General features: G+C 44.2%; 1 protein-coding gene across 1 annotated transcript in view; it reads right to left on the reverse strand.

Moving 5' to 3' along the window:
• The window catches only part of CATSPERB (cation channel sperm associated auxiliary subunit beta), a 74,395-nt gene that overhangs the window by 37,059 nt on the left and 17,146 nt on the right, over window positions 1-20,190 (reverse strand). The window contains exons 6-14 of the mRNA XM_045823769.1: window positions 19,463-19,612; window positions 15,418-15,513; window positions 15,189-15,307; window positions 13,683-13,715; window positions 11,142-11,208; window positions 10,819-10,865; window positions 10,276-10,428; window positions 8,523-8,675; window positions 5,139-5,283 (exon numbers count right to left, since the gene is read on the reverse strand). Coding sequence (XP_045679725.1) covers window positions 5,139-5,283; window positions 8,523-8,675; window positions 10,276-10,428; window positions 10,819-10,865; window positions 11,142-11,208; window positions 13,683-13,715; window positions 15,189-15,307; window positions 15,418-15,513; window positions 19,463-19,612 — 963 coding nt within the window. The remainder of the gene's footprint in view (window positions 1-5,138; window positions 5,284-8,522; window positions 8,676-10,275; window positions 10,429-10,818; window positions 10,866-11,141; window positions 11,209-13,682; window positions 13,716-15,188; window positions 15,308-15,417; window positions 15,514-19,462; window positions 19,613-20,190) is intronic.

Here is a 20,190-nt window from a genome sequence, read left to right on the forward strand (position 1 = left end):
GCAGCACTGGAAATTCCTACAACTTGCAGTTTCTCCATCTTGAGTGTCTGTATCTGTCATTTTAGAATCTTTCTACCTGCTGGGTTTTCATTCTGCGCATGGACATGTTTCCACAGTTTGTATCTAAAACTTTTTAAAGCTTAGAATTTATAGTGCCAATTTCATTTCATTTTCTGAGCTGTTCATTGTTTTGACTGCTTCCAAAGTCATCTTGCTTAGTCTGTTTTGACTTTTGCTTCACAAGAAGTGCCGGCCCATTCTCAGGCTCTCCCTCCCCCGTCCAGGGCACTGGAAGGCTGGCCCCCAGGGATCACAACACTGGTGTCTGTTTCCAGCAGGCTTCTGATTGGGTTTGACCCGTGCAAGGCCCTAACAGGACACAGGAACAAGGGGAGGAGACAGAAGTCTGTCTGTCTGTATATCTACCTGCCTGCCTCCTATCCACTGATCTGCAGTACCCCTTTAACCAAAGGGACTGCAGTGACTTTCCTCCATTGCACGTCTTTGGATACTTTACTGTTATTGCTGGTTCCTTTAACTCCGTCCACCGCTCTTCAGGGGAAACACTTGGGTGGAATTCTGTTTCCAACCAGAACCACAACTGATATAGTGCTTTTTATCAGAAATGTCCCTGGAAAGCAGAATATCAAGGCAGGATTCTGGGGCTGGGTGGCTCAGACATTTAAGGGATACACAGGTGACCTCTGCCCGGTGGGTTTTGTGACACCCACAGCCCCTGCGAGCAGGTGTGCCACAATGCCTCAGATTATTACCACGAGTAGCATGGGTGGGGGCTGCCTGTGGGAGGCCAGACTTAGGGGAAATGGGGTGGTGTGCTTGAATACAATGACAATTACGATTTTTACAAAGATTGTGGGGTGGTATGGCTTTTATTTATATAGTAGAGAGCTTGCAAAAATAAATTTAAAAAACCTTATGACCTTGAATGTTTAACTCAATGGCAGAGTAGAGAACCTGACCGCTTTATGGGGGAAAAAATAAACCTTACCTCAAACCACATACACAAAATTAGAAATTTTATATAGGCCTATATAAGAAATCTAAAACAATCTGCTAGAAGAAAGTGAGAAAATGTCTTGCTAACTTTGGAACAGGCAAACATTTCTTAACAGGATATGAGAAGCAAGGAGTACTAATCATAAAAGATGAATAAGTTTAACTTTTGCAAATCGATAATTTGGTTCACCAAAAAATACCATGAAGGGAATAAAAAAGACAAGCAAGTTGTTGGGACAAGAGTTTTGCAAGTTATATATCTTCAACAGGACTCATATCCATAATACATTAAAAAGCTCGTAGAAATCAATACAAAAAGGTCAATTCAATCAAAACTTGATTTCAAAAAAGACCTGAAGATGTAATTTACAAAAAAAAGATATAAAAATTGGCCAATGAACATATGAAAATGTGCTCAACATGATTCATTACTCATGCAGAGGAAATGAGATGCCGCCGCATCCTTAGCACAGCCGCTCAGTGTTGAAAGCACTAACAGCCAAGTGCTGGTGAGGAGGGGGCGACCAGAATCCCTTCCCACTGCTGACGGGACAGGAAACTGATGACACTCACTCTGGGAAAGGGTTGGCAGCACTTAATTTTTTTTCCAATTTTTTCCTGTATACTAGACGGTGCAGCAATTCTATTCCTAACTATATACCAAAAAAACGAAAGTTCTGTCCAGCAAAAAAAAAAAAAAAAAAAACTTATGCAAAAAGTTTATAGCTACTTTTTAAATACGAGGCCTCAAATGGGAATGATTCAACTATCCATCAGCAGTGGCATGGATGAACACTTTACAGAATATTCATCCAGTGGAAGACTACTCCACAGAGAGAAAGAATGAAGTTCTCATACACGCAACAATCTGAAGGACTCTCAGTGTCATAAGGTGGACTGAGAAAAGTCGGACACAAAAGAATACACACTGCACAATTCTGTGTCTATGAAGTCCAACACCAGGCAAAACTACGGGATTAGGGGCTGGAATGCTGGCTTGCGTTAGAGGCACGCCGACCGGAAAGTGGCTGTGGGGGGGGAGCCTTCTGGAGCACCGAACACGGCCCAGGCCTCGCTCGACTTCCCCTGAAACTCAGAGTCATTTTTGTTTATTTCATAGTCACATGTTGGCTGAACATCAGATTCTCAAACACTACCACACAGATGCTATCTCAACAAATGATCCAGAAAAACAGACCGCAAAAGGTAACCTTGATACCAGCATGAACTGAGCAAAAGCTGTGTTGACATAACCAAGAGTAAATAAACACAGTGGTGAAAACGTGGAGAAACAGGATCAGAATTTTGTGGTCTCTCCTTATCCTGGAATCAGGAAGGGCAAAGAGGCTTTACGGCGACAAAGCTGACGGTGCCACTGAGTGCCAAGGGCACAGTCCTGGGGGCCAAGAAACCAGGCTTCCTGCAGTCACGTCAGAAACCTGCAGAAAGCTTGTTTAAAATTGTATCGGAGACTCACGAGACCAGAAAAAAACTGGCTTTAAGCTAGACAGTCAAGAATGCTGACAATGTTAGAAACAAACCAGAAGAAAACCGCTCTCATGCTTGTCTTGGAGATAATCTGTTTTCCCCACTCTGGCTGGACCTTATCGGAGGTCCCCAAGTTTACCCCGGTCCCCACATGTACTCAGTAGTCTGTGGAAGTACTACTTGAGTGTGGTTGGGGACTGTATTCCTGAAGGTGGTCTCTCCTGCCCCTGAGGTTACTGAATTTCAGCATCGCCTTTACACAGTTGGTAGAGTCCTCACTGTGTGAACGCTAACAGAATGAACCAAATACATATATTATATATATATATATATGTTTTTACATGTCCACATCTATATATTTTACATACATTATATATATTTTTATGCATTACATATAGATTTTCAAAAGTTATGTTTATGAATCTTTTCTTTTATGATGAGTGTTTCCTGCTTCTTATATCCTGTTAAGAATTTTTGCCTTTCCCAAAGTTAAGAAGACATTCTCCTGCCTTCTTCTGGCAGATTGTTCTTGATTTCTTACATAGCCCACGCAAAAATGTGTGCACAAATGTTCATAATGGCATTAGTCAGAAGACCCGAAAGGGGAAAAAACAATCAAATGTCTATCAGCTCAAATATCCTGATGAATGGGCCCACAAAATGTGCTCTATCCATACGATGAAATATTATGCAGCCATAAAAGGAAAGGAGTGCTGATGTACGCTACCACATGGATGAAACTTGAAGACGGCATGTCCGTGAAATAAGCCAATCACAAACAGGCAGATACTGCAAGCGTCTGCTGATCCAAGGTACAGAGGGCGGTCAAGTTGGTGGGGATGGAAAGTCACTGGCAGGAGCTGGCGGGAGGGAGAGTGAGGAAGCTGTTGTGTCATGGGCGTGGCGTTTTAGTCTGGGAAGATGAGGAAGTTCTGGCGGGGGGGGGGGCGACGGATGGTGATGATGGTCGTGAAGCAATTTGAATGTGCTTCATGTCAGTGAACTGTACACTTCGAAATGGTTAAAATGCTAAAGTTTGTGTTATGCATATTTTACCATAAAAAAAAGATAAATAAATAAGTAAATGGAGAGCAAAAAGCAAAAAGAAAGCTGTCAGCAGAAATCAAAAAAGGAAAAGGAAGAACATGCCAAAATAGAAAAACAGTAAGAGCTAAGGAAAGACAGAAAATTTGGGGTACCCGGCCACGTACTCCACACCCAGCCCTTTGGGCCAATGTTGAGAGAAGGAAAATAAAGTAAAGGTTCCTGAGGACCCTCAGTAATCCCCTTCTAACAAGCGAGAAGTGGACAGTGGGAAAGAGGGTGTCCTCAGCGAAAGTAAAGGCAGAAGTCAAGTCCTCCGGACTGAAGCAGATCACAGCCTTCCCAGGCACTGCCCCGGGCCGAGCAAACAAGTCCATGTTCTACTTGATGCGGAGAAGCAAACGGGTCTCAAGGATAATTCACCTACGTTATAGCAGGGCAAACAGCATCCAAACCAAGAAAACACTCAGAGATTATCTGAACCCAGGAGATTAAAGGTAACCCACAAAATGGGAGAAAATATTTGCAAATCATATACCTGAGACGGGATTAATACCTAGAATATGTAGAGAACTCCTAAAACTCAACAGTAGGAAAAGTACATGCAATCGAATTAACAAACGGGCGAAGGACTTGAACAGACGTTCCTCTGAAGAAGATTTACAAACGGACAGTAAGCACCAGGGGCTCGACATCACTCACCACCTGGGAAAACGAAAAGAAAATCTGTCACGAGACACCACCGCACGCCCACCAGGAGGGCTGCTGTGGAGAAGCCAGCAAGCAGCTCGCGCTGGCCGGGTGCGGAGAAACGGGAACCTCTGCACTGCCGGTGGGACGGTAAGATGGCGCAGCCGCTGGAAAAGGTCTGCAGGTTTCTCCAAAAAAAAAAGTTAAAAATAGCATTACTACACGATCCAGCAATTCCACTCCTGGGTATACTCCCCGGAGAACTGAAAGGAGGGTCTCAAAGAGAGATTTGTGTGCCTGCCTTTCTAACAGTGCTGTTTGTATCAGCTAAACCACGGAGGAAACCCGAGCGACCATCAACGGGGTGAACAAATAAGCAACATGTGGTGTATACGTAACGGGAAATATTACTCAGCCTCAAAAACGAAGAAAAGTCTGCAGTATGAAACTGCACGCACGGACCCCGAGTGAAATAACCCCGTCACAAAGGAGCACACGCCACACGACTCCACTGACACGGGAGACCCGGCGGGGTCCGAACCACAGTGATGGAAAGTAGCGGTTTCTGGGGACCGTGGGGAGAGGAGCCCAGGGCATGAAGAGTGTAAAGGGCAGAGTTTCGGTTTTACAGGATAGAAAGGGTGCTGGGGGTGGACGGCAGCGGTGGGTACTGAACACTCCGAACGTATGTAATGTGACTGAGCTACACACTTAAAGACGGCGAAGGTGGTAAGTTGTATGTTATATGTACTTTACCACAATTAAAACCATATTTAAACCTGCCAGTCACTCCCAGTAGGTTGTAGACTTTAAGGTCAGTTGATTGACAAAGCTGGGTTCTCATGCCTTGGAAGCCCTGGCTCACGTGGTGCCCACACCAACAAACGTGCCTGCCTCACCTGCCTTCGTGAAGTGAGCCTTCCCACTTTGGGAAATGAAAATGATATCGGAAGTGTAGAAGCTGTGATAGGTGCTCTTTATGACATCGTCGTGAAAGTCAGCCAGTAATTCAAAAGTGTTGCCGCCGTCGATGGACAGCCATACCTAGAGGGAATAAAAAGGAAGCCCCCAATGAGAGACCTGCCCTGATTGACAGCCACACTGAAGGGAATAAAAAGGAAGCCCCCAATGAGAGACCTGCCCTGACTGACAGCCACACCTAAAAGAATAAAAAGGAAGCCCCCCAGGAGAGAGGTTACACGCCCCGTTGGCCTTTCCCTATCAGCCTAACCTTCCTGCACAGGAAAACCCATGCAGCATGGTCTCTCCCACATGCCCTCATTCTTCCACCCCCTCCCCCACCTCAGGCACACACGAGCACACACACACGTGTACAGACTCCTTCCTTCCTCGGCCCACCCTGCACTTCCTTCCCAGAGTTTGCATGACAGGGTGGGTGGCGGGCTCAGGGCTACACAGCACTGTGTGCTGAATGTGCCAGAGACTGAAGAGATGCCCGGCATCTCCCACACTCGGTCCCTTGGTCACAAGAGGATGCAGGGCTGGGTGTCTCTGAGTGAGGGTGAGAGCGTTTTCCCCGTGCTGATGTGAGACTCCCCATTCTTGGCAGCGGCAGCCGCATCTATGAACACGTGCGGTGGGAGAGAGCCCCCCGGCCTTGGCGAGTGGTGTCTCGGGACCGTGGTAAGTCCTGCAGGGGCTGTGCTCCAGCACACACAGAGCATGTCAGGTTCTCGGCTTCCCCGTCTTTGGGTGAGAATTGTTTGAAGATGAATCCTGCTTGCTGCTGCTCTTAATGGCCTCAGTCTTATCCAAATGAAGATTTCTGGTTTGTAAATGTTCTTGAATTTTGCTGACCCAGTTTACATTCTTGTAGGTAATGACGAAAGCATCCATTTCTCCAAACCTCACCAATACTTGACATTATCAAAAACTTGTTTTTAATTTTTACTGACTACTTGAATGAAAGCTATTGGCATCTCATTGCATTTTTCTAAATATTTTAAATTGTTACTCTATTATGGCTCAGTTTTTCTTTTTTTTTTTTTTAAGATTTTATTTATTTATTTTTTTAGAGAGGGAATGGAGGGAGAAAGAGAGAGAGAGAGAGAGAGAAACAGCAATGTGCGGTTGCTGGGGGTCATGGCCTGCAACCCAGGCATGTGCCCTGACTGGGAATCGAACCTGTGACACTTTGGTTCGCAGCCCACACTCAATCCACTGAGCTATGCCAGCCAGGTGGCTCAGTTTTTCTTATGCTATTTATTCAATAATATAATGAACATGTGTCAACTGAAGCCTGACCCAAGAATTAGCATATTGCTACTTTACCTTCTCCTATCAATCTCCCAAATCGACCACCTGCCTCTTTCCTCAGAGATATCCAATGTCCTGAAATTTGTGTTTTTCATTCCCTTGCTACATTTTTTTTTAGTTTTAGCATATATATAAATATGTTTAATACATTGCTTGATTTTATTTTTTCTTTAAACTCTTTTAAAGAAAAGAGTGTTCCCAATACCATTTACTTATATCCATACATTTTGCATATGGTCCAGTTCATTTGCTTTTCTACTGCTGTATCATAAATAGTTCATTATGTGAATAAAATGTAATTTATTCATTCTGTTGGTCGTGGGCATCTGAGTTATTTTCCATTACACAGTGCTATGATGAAAATTTTTAAATGTTTCCTCGTATGTATGTTTCCTTCATCAAAAAGGTGACATTGGCAGTCACAGAACGCAAGAACATTAAAATTTACAGGGTAACAGTAAGGCCAAGTTGCCAACCTAAAAAGCTGCAGGAACCTCCCCTCCCATCAGCACTGTCGAAGGGATCCACGTCCTCTCCCACGCGTGCCTTGGCAGGATTAATTTTGCCAATGAAATAGCTGAAAATACTGCATTGCATTTTTGAGTTGGAGTTCCCTGATGACTTGTGAATTACATCATGTCCTCACATGTTTAGTCCCTTTGTATTTCCTTCTCTGTGAAATGCCCATTTGTATTTTTAAAATCAATTTAGCCTTTTCTGTAGTGCTTTGTAGAAATTCTCATTCATTCTTACATGTAACTCTTTCTCAGTTAAGTGGGTTGCAAGCATTACTTCCAGCTTGTATTTTCACTTTCCACCATGTCTTTAATGAACAGAATCCTCCTGCCCTTCCTCCTTCTCCTCTTCCTTCTCCTTTTTTGTTTGTTTTAATAATGTGCGTGTATCTTTTAGATTTTCTACATAGACAATCATTTCTTTCGGTCACAGCTTTTAGAGTTTGCTACTTTTTCATTTGCACGCCTTTAATTTCTTAATTTTGTCCTTTGTCTTATTGCATTCCCTCCTGTGCAGTCTTTTATTGATGAGAAGTTTCTTGGTAGAACTCCAGCTGCGGTTAACTACAACCCTCTGTCTTCTGTGTGAGGTGTGGGCTCCCACAATGGAACATGGAGAAGAACGAGCAGTAATGCTGAACCGGTCACGCTCGGAATCACGAACACAAAGCTCAAGCGATCACACGGCATTTCCTCGGTTCATCCCTCCATCCTCCTAGGCTGCTATTTTACTCTGTTCTCTCTTTCCTCAAACCTCCAACCCTCTTCCTCCATCCTCACTCTCAAACAATGACTTTGATTTGTTATTGCAAAAATAGAAGATAAATCCCCGCACACTTCCATGACCACATCTGTCCACCGACCAGCTTTAAACCCATCGACTCTCCCCCCTTCCTCCCTGTCACTGGAGAATAATCTTCCTCCCGAGGCCACCTGCTCCACGGGAGCACAAATATCCTCTCCTCCCACCTAGCTAGAAACAGCCATTGCTCCAGAAGTCGCCCTCTTTCCTGCCACACCAATTTCCCCTCCCACCGAATAATTCCCATCGGCACACAGCATCATTTCTCCCGTCTTAAGGACGACAAACACCTTTTGAACACCCTTCCTTCCTTCCTTCCTTCCTTCCTTCCTTCCTTCCTTCCCTCCCTCCCTCCCTCCCTCCCTCCCTCCCTCCCTCCTTCCTTCCTTCCTTCCTTCCTTCCTTCCTTCCTTCCTTCCTTCCTTCCTTCCTTCCTTCCTTCCTTCCTTCCTTCCTTCCTTCCTTCCTTCCTTCCTTCCAATGTTGCCTCATTTCACAGCTCCACATTTCAGCAAAACTTTGCAAAAAATTTGTATTCATTGTCTAATTGCTCACCTCTCGTTCTCTCACCGGGCTTCCCACCTCGCTCGTCACCAGCGACAGTTCTTTACGTGAAGTCTAACCACTCGGCACAGATGAGGCAAAGGACTCACACCTACGCTAGAGAGTGACGTTCCGTGGGTACGCACCTGATTCCCATAGGCATAGAGAAAATGGCTTCGTGGGTGGAATACTATTCCAACAGGTGAAGAGAACGATGAAGGAAACGTGAAAAGTGGAAATTTTTGTTTCGGTTTTGGTTTGTTCTGTTTTAGGTGGTGGACGGAGACTGTGGTTGCTTTCTAGAAACAGATAAAAGCATTGAGCAATCATAAGAGTTTTTCCATGAATGCTACTAGCCCACGTTACAATCTTCGGAGTTTCCTATTACTCAGATCTGGATTAAGATAGGGGCCCATTAACACAGCACAGAACTGGAAAGATTCGCGACATCAATATCTCGTTACCCTGCGCCCATATACATCCATTTAATAGCTACGAAACGTGAAGTTTAGAAGATTGAATACTTTGTCCAAGGTTCTATAATAAATGGAAGAGCAACTGAACTCAGCAGAAAGACTCCTCCCATGCCCCAGCTCATTGTTATCGCTTCGAACTGCTTTGGGAGAGTGTGCGCCCCGGGGCCACACTCCAGTTCTACTGGGTCACAGTCTGGAAGGGGATCAGAGTTTGCACCCTAAGATGCGCCACTCTGTTATGAAGATCATTTTCAGCTGAAGACGTTTGAGATTCTACAGATGAAGAGAAGAAAGCCTCCCCTCATCTGACTGAAAGCAGCAACTTCTGGGAAAATAAGACGGCCATAAATTCCCTCTTCAGGGCGAATCTACTCCCTCCAGGGAGAATGTGAATGGAACCGACCCAACCCCGTCTTCATGGAAGATTTCCCGCCCCAAAGGAGGCAGACAGACCACTCATGCCTGTGTAAGCAAACATCACCACGAACTATCTTACCCCCTGTAAGGCCATGTTCTTTCCCTTGTATTTTCCTTCAGTGCCGCTCTCACCCCCTTAACCCATGAAGGAGGCACGTGACACCTAAATTTGAACCCTCTTTTTGAGCTCCTCATCACCGACTTGCACCTGTCTGCACAGATGCTGCACACGTAAGTCGGTTGTTTCCTTTCCTCCGGCTATTCTGTCTTTTGTCAGTGTAATGTACAGGACCCTGGTCACTGAACCCAAGAGGGAAGGGAAAAATTATTTTTTTTCTCCCCTAAAATCATAAGGGCAGGGCTGAAATACATACAGTGGCTCTAAGAAAACTTCTAATTCTCAGTTGGGGCTCAGACCCTTTGGAGCAGAATATACAGATCTGTGGCAATTTATTTCCATTATTTGTTCATCTAAACCACAGGTGGCAGACACAAGGCCCGTGGGCCGAATCCGGCCCTCCACCTTGTTTTGTCCGGCCCGGCACCTTGTTTCTGCCCGGCGGTGGCGCTGAGCTCCTTGCCCCTAGTTAAGGCGTAGTTACATTTACACAGTCCTGAAATTCCATCCGGCCCTCTGAAGGCAGCCGCGAGGCTGATGTGGTCCCCAGTGACAACGAATTTGACACCCCTGCTCTACACCAACCACTTTTATGAAACATGGTATTTATACAGACCTAACTCAGCTTATATTCTCAGGGAGAATAAGCAAAGGAGAATCACTATGCAAATGGCATCCTCTTTTCCATTTTCATCCAACTCAATGACAATCGGAGGCAAGAAATCCCTCCAGTGTCTTAATCTCTATCCGTAGCCATGAACAACTGTGCTGTCTCTGGTGGATCGGGCTCTAGCGCCAGAGCTGACAAGAAAGTGGCAACAGCTCTGCTCGGTTCAACTTCCCTTATCGCAGCGTCAGGAGCAACGGTGCGCCACCTGCGAGAGTTACCTGGCTGTTGTGTAAGAGGTAGACTCCAGTATCGTGCTCTTGGTCCACAAGAAACGCTATTACGGTTGAAACCATCGATTTTGTTTGTTTTGAAAGAGGTAAGCAAGGTAACCAATCAAAAAATGGCTCTCGGCTATAAAAACAAGAGCTTTCCTGCAAAAAGAGAAAGGTGAAGGTGATGCTGTTTTTGACATAGAAGCTCTAATTAGTTCTCTTAAGCAAATACACTAATGACTGACTACAAATAAAAGTGTTAATTTTTTTTTAAGTGTTAAATCTTTAATGCCTGTGCTCTCTTGCAGGGGTTGTGAGTTCAGAAAGCATCCTTTCTGGCCTGGGTTGTTTTTCCGGAATCCCGGCATGGGTCTCGAAGTGACATAATTAGTTAATCATCATTAAACGTCAGGACAAGCACCACTGGGAGCAAGAAGTAATTGTGAAACCTTTCAGTCCGTAGAATTGAGGGTTTTTTTTAGATGAAAAACAATCCATAAAATTGTGCACAATAACATGTCTTACCTTTTCATCTATTCAATGCCATACCTCACTCAAGGTCCTGTTCCTCTCAAATGTGACAGTCACGTAGTCAACTATAAAACAGGAAGGCACGGGAATCACAAACAGCGCCTAAATTTCTGAGCGGGCTATTAAACATGCTCGGATCAAGTGCTTGCGCTTCTATCAGGGCATGCCCGTTGTCTCGGATTTAAATGAATTCCCCCCCTTAGTTTTAAGCCTTCGTTTTAAAGCTTGCACCGAACAAACCTATGTTTACATGTTAGTCTATCTCTATTTTGTCACTTTACTGGATCCATATATGCTATGTTGAAAAAAAGCCTGTCGACACGTCTTCAACTAAAATTTACCTTCGTATTGTTCTGTGTTAGCAAAACATCGTTCGTTATACCACAATTTTCCTTTGACGTAGTCTATCTGCATACAAAAAGAAAAATATCACTTAGGCAATGTGTAGACTTAAGCTATAAAAAAGGAGAAACATTTTAAAAAGGTAAAAGGTCAATAGTTCAGGACCGTGGGGCAAATAAAAGGAAGAACATTATATGCGAATAAAAGGTTGTAGAATGAGGACAAGAAACAAGAAGAATGCTTTTTGAACAACACACACACACACACAGAAAAGGAATACACAGCAATTCCACACGAACGAGCACGTGTTCACGGCAGATGCCCTGCCTTGCTGGCCTCGTCTTTTTGATGCTCCCAGAAGCTGTTAGCCCGTTGTCACCGCCACAGTGGGCCACGTGCCTGTCTTTTATCTGCATTAGGGGCAGCTAGGCTTAAGGACCCTTTGCAGAAGCCTGACAGCAGAAAGAAGCAATAAGAAACAAGCCACAAAAACATAGGATTTGAAAAACTGGTCATTAAGGGAGAAGCTTTCGAGAAAGTGGGATTGTACATGCTATGTTGGGTATGAATTATGCAAGAGTGTGAGATGTTTCTTTGTTATAAGAGGATTCTGACTTTCAAATTATTGTTGAAGCAACAGGGAGATTTTCTCACAGTTTTATAGACCAGTAATGAAATCTGTATAATCTGTGCATTATCCTTTTAAATGCTCTAAAATCAATAGTGGTAGTGGTTGCACAACTCTGTGAAGATGCTAAAGCCCAATGAATGGCATACTCTAAAAGGGTGAATTTTATGTGCATTACATGAAACTGCTAAACAAACAAACAAACAAACAAAACAGACTTTTAACACAGAATACACACCAGTTTAGTTGAATGGTAGGGTACCTTCAAGCTAAGGTGTTATATCGAATGAACTTTTTGAGTTCTCATATAAATCTTCAGGTTTGCAGGACACCATAATTATCGGTATAATATCTGAGCAAGTAACATAGAATCTTTATAGAGCCCTGGCTTACTCCTTCTCTTTAGATTCCTTCTTGCTTACTTCCCCCCTGGAATCAGAATTGACAACAGCCTAGTCAATATCTCCGGAGCTAATCTCACCTGAACAGGCTGATCTCATTCCAAGGGATGAGCTCAGGACCCAGGTCTGACTTAGAGACACAAAGATTGGTCAAGCAGGGACACGTGATCCCATCAGGTGAATGAGTTGGCCCTGAGACTCTCGGGAACTCCAGGGAAAGAGACACTGTCCTCCCGCTGGGATGGCTAACCTGATTGCTTATGAAGCTGGTAGCTATTCTTACTAACAACCGGAGAAAATGTACTGAAAATGAAGCTAATGACTGGCAAGGGTGGCTTGAGGTGAGGGGCGGACATGACAGGAATGAAGGATCTTGTGTGTCTTCTACAAGAGAGAATTTCCTCCTTGAAGAAGCAACCCCAAGTCCCTGCTATTTCTACTAAACAGATTTTGGTGGCTAACAGCTTTTTCCTCATGCTTCCTTTCCACTTTAGGATCTCTGTGCTTGCTATTACCTCTGTCTGAATGTACTTTTTCACTGACTCATTCAAGACTCTGCTTGAACTTCACCTCCTTGGAGAGACCTGCTACAGTGACCCTACTTCAAGTAGAATCTTCTCTTCCCTTTGCCCTCTATTTCCGTTACCTGCTTTAATTTCAATAAGCCCTGATTCCTAGCTACATGGCAGTAGGGATGGTATCTTATTCACTGTGGAATTATTCTTGTCTAAACAAGCATGGGCTAGAAAAAGTACTCAAATATTTGCCCAGCAAATAAAGAAGTAAATGAATAAGTCATCAAGTATGAACTCCTTCAAACCTTCTCAAACAGCCACACACATCCCATTCTTCCCGCCCTTCCTTCAGTCATTATTTAAAAGGCCCCACCCAAAGATTAATCCTTATACTTTTCAAAACAACTTCACTTTTGGCTGTGCATGCGTGTATGAGGTGGGGAGAGGGAGGGGACGTGGCAAAAGGCAAGGAATGCTCACAATTTTTGTCGTGGCTTCCAAACGGAAACATGCTTGTGTGTGTTGATTAAAATGACCTACTGAATCATGAAACTTGACCTTGTAACAGAGAGAGGAGATAACCAATGGAATAAAATCTCCCCAAAAGGGAGACGCGGAGGCGTGGCTAGTTTAGGTGCAAACTAGAAAGCGACTTTCTCCTGCATAGGGGTGGATGGACTGGGGAGTAAACTCTTAGCCAGATTTCAGCCCTGACTCTCTTTTTGCCTGGGCGCCCTCGTGCGGAAAACACCTGAACACCCACAACGATCCTGGACGGGACAGAAAGTAGGGGTTGCGTGGCCTCCGAAAAAAGGCAGGACGCTGTGTCCTATGACTTGATAGGTGGTAGAAATACAACTTTTTAGGCTTAAATGGTGAATAACATTATAGTAACAGGAATAATCTATAGTTCGATTTCTCGTCTTGCGCCACATCTCTTAAGAACACCGAGGAAACCTATCTTTTAACCAACCCTTGGATATTAAAGCATCTTACCCTTTCGAAACCACAAAAGTCTGCCCTTGAAAACTGGAAGGAAGAAAAAAAGGAACTTTAATTTTAGCTTGCCTCTGAGAAGGCTGAACAAAACATGGCATTTAAGTGATACTGGAGGCAACATCTCTCTTTAGCCCCGCAGTTAGGAGTGCCACACTGAAACCAGCCCCTTGAGTCGTGGACACCACCTCCTGGAGATCTCCCCGTCAGTTTTTGCCTTGTGTCACCATTGGGTCAACCTGTTCATACCTTCACTTAATGCCAGCCGGGATTTGGGGTCCACACCCCATCTGTTAATGACCGAAGTGGAGGAGTGAGGAATTGTGCTGCCCAGGCCCGCACCAAATCTGCCACTCTCTTGGGATTGGGAAGGCACACCCTTAACCCCCCAATTTCCCCTCGAACTCCTGCTGCTCAGCCTAGTGCAGGCCTTAGATTGGGCCCTCTGGACTTTGAACTTGAGTCACTGTTCCTGGCATCTATAACTTGGCTTCTGCAATTATATGATAAGCACATAGAAGGCCAGATCAATTAGCTGTCTGAGCAACAAATGGTCGTTTCTCAGAGATAGTGAGGAAGGAGGGAATGTTTGTGCACCCGAAGAAAGGTCATAATGACTGTGCAGAAGACATACCTGCTTCTCCACCAGGACAACTGCCCCTTCTGGACTCACCCTTATCTCTTCTTCCACTGTTCCTAAGTCTTTAGGACTACTCTGATTTCTGTTGTAATTTTTAAGAGGTGTTTATTAACATGCTTAAGAATTTCATTCTCTGCATGTTGTGCATCTTCACCAAAATGTACCATACTTCTCATGTATAATGCACAATCTTTTGCCCAAACTTTTCAGGGAAAAATAAGGATGTGTATTATACATGGGTAGTACTAATGCCATTGCTATATACATGTCTTAATTCCTTTATTTATGCTAATGTGTTAAAAGTATAACTCTAGAAAGCAATAACAATACCTGTATGTTCAAAAATAAAGGCTAAAATTCCTTTACAGTACAAAAAACAAGTAGCTAGGTATATGTCATTGAATTAAGACATTGAAATGAAAGATTTTTTTCCTGAAAGTCTGGGCCAAAAATGTGGGTATGCATTATACACAGCAAAGTATGGTATATTTCCCTTCTCTCCACACCAAAAGTCACTTTAATTTAGGTTCCTTTGCAATATTATATTTAGCTTTATCCATTATCCTAAAGTATTTTGGGAACATATATAGCTATAGATATATAGACAGATAGAGTGTTTTCTACTTGTAAGTATGTACAACTTACTATAAACCTGTATAGCAATAACACTAGCACCATTTCCAAATGATATTGTCAACACTGTGAGGCAAAGGAAGAAGTCACTGTATTATGCTTTTACATTTTTTAAAAGGAAGAAGCATTTCAACTCCAAGGGAGACCGCACATAACTCAAGTATTCAATGTTTCTACTTTATGTCATGACAGATATTCCAGGCTAACTATTTGTTACAAAGCAGTTCACGTACCTCCAGGATGGGGCTGTCTGGAGAACGAAGATCTTTACTTACAAAAAGTCCCAAAGATGTGAGGATAACAAAGAAATGATTTGTTAAAACCATATCCACCACTGAGAGCTCCATGTGTCCTAAAGGAAGAAATCATACCATGGATCAAAACATAAGGAAAAGGCGAAATACGGATCAAAGGTTGATGTAAATGAAATGCCGAAGACGAAGGCACTCTTAAAGGAATTACCTTCTCCAACCTGGGAATAGATCATATCAGTCAGGTTGTACCACACGGTATCATCATACTTCCAAAATCCGGAAAAGCTGAGGCCTACATAAACACCTGCCATGAGAGGAAAGGACGATTGAGGCTAGACGACTTTGCAAAGGGAGTAACTGGCTTCTGTGGTGCCAGGTCCTCCAGCCCTGGCCGCATCTGCGCTGCCTTCCACCCCACTCTGCGCCTGCGCCTCAACTCCACCCCATCAGCTCGAATCTCACCGCCCCAAGCACTGGAAAGGCGAAGTGACTTCAGGTTACGCTGCAGGATTTTAACTGGCCATCCGATTTAATTACTAAGTATTTTGCTTTCTTTTTGAAGGGGGTCAGAATACACCACCTCCAGATATGCCACTTTGCCGTGAGGAGTGTTTTGAGCTGCAGGTAACTGCGCGTCCACAGATGCAAGGCGAGCTCCCTGTCTTCCCCTCCTCTGCCTGAAAGCGGGGCATGCCTCTCCCCCTGAGAAAGGTGCCGCGTCGTACCAGCGAGAGGACGACAGTCTTATCACCAGAGATGGGAGTTGACAGAGACAGGCACGCTTCTACAGACCTTAGTCCCCCCACTTGTTTCCCGTCACTTCCCACAATGCATCACCCTCTGAAGCCCAGGTCCCCTCCCTTTGTTAAAATGGTATGCAAACTCCCGAGTGGAACGACTTCTTTGAACTCCCACGGAAATGTAAGGACTAGTAAAAACTGCATGCCTTTTCTCCTGGGAATCTTGGACAGTTTAATTCGCAGACGCCCCCGACACTGAACTGAAGAGGGTAGGTGAAGAGTTTTTCCTCCCTAATACGCTTCTGAGCACAAATACGGTCCTATGGCATCAGTACAATTTCAGTAAACAATAAAAAACCGCCAAAGAAAACATTAACATGTAAACTCCAAGACAGGAGAAACTTTAATATGTGTGATTTTAAAAACAGAAAAAAAATATTTGCTAATGCCTCCTGAGAACCTGTTTGAAAAAATGACCAAACATTTTTGCAAATGCCGAAAGTACTTTGCTCCCTGATCCTACCTTTCCCTGGCCACAGCTAGGAATGTCGGGAGCCTTGTGCTTTACATGTGGAATGTCAACCTGAAGGCTAGTCACGAGGCCTGGGGTTCAGGGGTGTGGAGTGTGGGGGGCCGAAGACAGCTGATACACTTTGTTTCCAAAGGATGAGTGTAGGATCGGTCCTGTTGTAAAGAATGTATTTTAATTCCTGGCTCTTTTCTGTGTAGGGAAAAATGCAGAGAGAAGCATTACCATCATCTTCTTCCAGGAAGAGGAAAAGCTAAAGCTAAACTTCGCCTTTCTCAGCACCAAGTCTGGTCCTACAGGTAACAGTATACTATATTCTAAGGGCGGATGATGGTAAGTGTCTAGCATGATATTACGTGACCAGACTCCAGCCAAGTTCAGAAATACTTAATGCTTCACTCTGGCTAATAGTTTGGACCGCAATTCAGGCCATTCTCTATGGCACGCTGGCCACCAAGGGATCCCAGGGTTACAGAAGCTGGGGCAGGCCACAGTGACAAGTTTGGATTTTACTGGGATGGGCAAAGGGAAGCCCTGGAGTACTTGAAGTTTGTAAGTGGTGTGATTTGATTTACACGTGAGAAGATCACTCTGGTAGCTGGACGGAGGGTGAGTGACACGGGGAGAGCACTAGACCCAGCGAGACCACTGCAGAGGCTGTCCATTGGTCTGGGGAGAAACGGCGTTGACTTCAGATTTGAGCAGTGGTAAGAGTGGTCGCCACGGGGACGGACGCGGGGCACAGCACCAGCCTGGAGTGTCACGAGAGTAAGAGCAGTTGGGAATGTGTCCCGGAATTGAGTTTCCAGTAACTGGATGTGAATTAGGAAGAGGAACTCGGGCGAGGCACAGATTTCAGAGGGAGACGAATCAAGAGTTCTGGATTACACTTGTGATACTTGAGATGCTCATTGGGCATCAAGAGGAAATGTCAAATCCCATGTGAGGCTGTGGGCACCGACAAGGGCCTCGCAAGGGAACTGCTGGTGCAGGCTGTGGCCGCTTGACACTGTGGGGACCTTGGTTCTGCTTGAGTGCAGGGGCAGGCTGCTGGGGAAAGGGTAGCTGAAGTAATTTCTTCTCGCGAGATGTTGAAGTGGTCTGGTGAGTGAGACCCCAATAGGCAGAGACTGTCCCTTCGCCCTGTGACTCGCACGTGTGTGGCAGGATCGAACACGATGGATGAAGAATGGCTGTTCCCCCGCGGCTCACAGAAGTAGGGCCTGTTCATGTCGGTGTTTGGAGAAAGAGAAGGCAGAGGGGCCCTATCTAGCCTGGCATCCATGGGACAAAGGAGCTTCTGTGAGTTGATGCAGAGAGAAAAGAGGCACATTTCTAGCTGAACTAATTCAGCACAGGCGGGCACTCAGACCTAGAGGTAACTAAAAGATTGGAACCTTTGCAACAGCATGGATGCAACTGGAAAGCATTATGCTAAGCGAAATAAGCCAGGCAGTGAAAGACAAATACCATATGATCTCAACTTTAACAGGAACCTAAACAACAAAACAAAGAAACAAGCAAAATATAACCAAAGACACTGAAATAAAGAACAGACTGACAGAGTTCAGAGGAGAGAGAAGAGGGAATTTCAGGGGAATTTCAGGGGAAAAGGGGAAGGGTTTACAGGAACAAGTATAAAGGACACATGGATAAAAACTAGGGGCGGGTGGAAATGGAAGGGAGGAGGGGAGGGCCAGGTGGGTGGGTTGGGATGGGAGTAAAAGATAGAAAATTGTACTGCAACAACAATTAAAATAAAATTAAAAGTAAAAATAAATAAATAAATAAATAAATAAATAAATAAAAACAACACTTCAAAAAAAAAGGATTGGAAGCCACTAGGAATGCAAAGAAACTGGGGTCGTCTGTCTTTCCTTACACCAACCCACGGTCTGACTCTATTACTTTATAATAAGTCACAGCAGGGCAAGTTTTTGTTTTTCCTTTTATTCCTTTTTAAAATTATGTTTGCTATTTATTATTCATAGTGCTTCATTCTCCCGTATGAATTCGGGGATTGGCTTGTCAATTGTCGCACACACACAAATACCGCTGTAACTTTTCTTGGAATTGTATCGCATCGATGCACAGATTTAGAGAGAATTAATATCTTACAATATTAGAAGTTCCTGTTCATGAGCATAAGTATTTTACTTATCTTAGTCTTTTTTTATAACTTCTGTACAACAGGCCTTGCAATTCTTTTCATTTGTTTGTTTTGTTTCTTTCTGGGTGGCATCAGAGGTTCGTTCCTTCCTGAATAAAAACTTGAAGATTAGAGTCTTGAGTGGTCTCTGGTGGGGCGGTTTTCAAAAATCGTTATTACATTCCTCAATTCTGTAGCACTCTCATATTTGCTCTGATAGTTTTTTTCTGTTGATTCTTCGGATTTTTATGTGGATATACATATTGTCTATAAGTAATACAATTTTGTTTCTTATTTTTTTAAGTTCTCTTATCTATGTACTTATTCCTCTCTGTTCACTGGCCTTGGGGGACCAGCGGTCATCAATGACCTGGAAAAACAACTAGAATTATACAGCTAGTAGCTGAACTGTGGAAGGACCCTATGAAGTATTATAGCAGTAACATAAAAACACATCCATAATAAATTACAAAATATAACACCTTGGAACTGCAGTACCTATTTCCACGTGGCAAGGATAGCCACGCACAAACAGATGGGTTAGAATCACGGCGAATAGTCTCTGGGAAGAAGTAAGGTAAGGTGGAGGGTGGAGGATAAAGGAAATGAGGAAAGACTCTGAAGTCACTGCTGACACGGCAAAAAGCCGGAGGGAAAAACAGCAAGTTGAACTCTCAAATAGACAAGGCACAGTGATGAAAGTAAATTCTTGGGTATTTTTAGGAAATGTTTTTACTCCACTGTGTCTGTGCCTTTGGCATGCACTGCCGGTTAAACATTGCTGTCATAAGATACACAATACCATTTCCAGCATCCAGCAAAGCCGTTCACTTACCGTTACCTGCCGAGTTCAGAATGAAGCCGAGCAAGGCTACGTCGTTGGCGCAAGGGCACTTGGTTACCTTCAGGCCCACCACGTGTGGGTACAGCTTAGTGATGTTCGTTTTGGTTAGCCTAGTCCCAAGTTTCCACTGAAGAATAGGTTCTGTAACAATCAAGCGAAGGTGTTTACATTGAGGCAGAGCTCTTGAAAACAGGAGCATTCTTGCTTTCCTTTAAGGGTTTTAGAGGAACTGTGTGAAGGAACTGTTCCTTTGTTCCCCAAACGGGGGTATCGCCTTACTCTCCTTACTCAGTGAAAATAGGTCAATTCTCCCTGGCTGGCATAGCTCAGTGGATTGAGCGCAGGCTGCAAATCAAAGTGTTGCAGGTTCGATTCCCAGTCAGGGCACATGTCTGGGTTGTAGGCCACGGCCTCCAGCAACTGCACATTGATGTTTCTCTCTCTCTCTCTCTTTCTCCCTCCCTTCCCTCTCTAAAAATAAATAAATAAAATCTTAAAAAAAAGAAAATAGGTCAATTCTTATCTTCCAGAGTGGGAAGAAGGAGGTCTCATGGCCCTTGCCCTTACACCGCAGAAGAGCATGTGGGGTGGAGTCTATCTGCTTTGACCATCTTTGGAAAATATAACTGGCCACAGATCTGTACCTAGAAACTACATTTCTGGATCCCATGATGTGCACATGTTTAACTTAGAGCGCAACTTCGGCTTCCAGAGCCCAT

Source organism: Phyllostomus hastatus, unplaced genomic scaffold (assembly GCF_019186645.2).
Source record: "Phyllostomus hastatus isolate PE091 unplaced genomic scaffold, TTU_PhHast_1.1 phas_scaffold_501, whole genome shotgun sequence".
In the NCBI taxonomy this organism is placed as follows: Eukaryota; Metazoa; Chordata; class Mammalia; order Chiroptera; family Phyllostomidae; genus Phyllostomus; species Phyllostomus hastatus.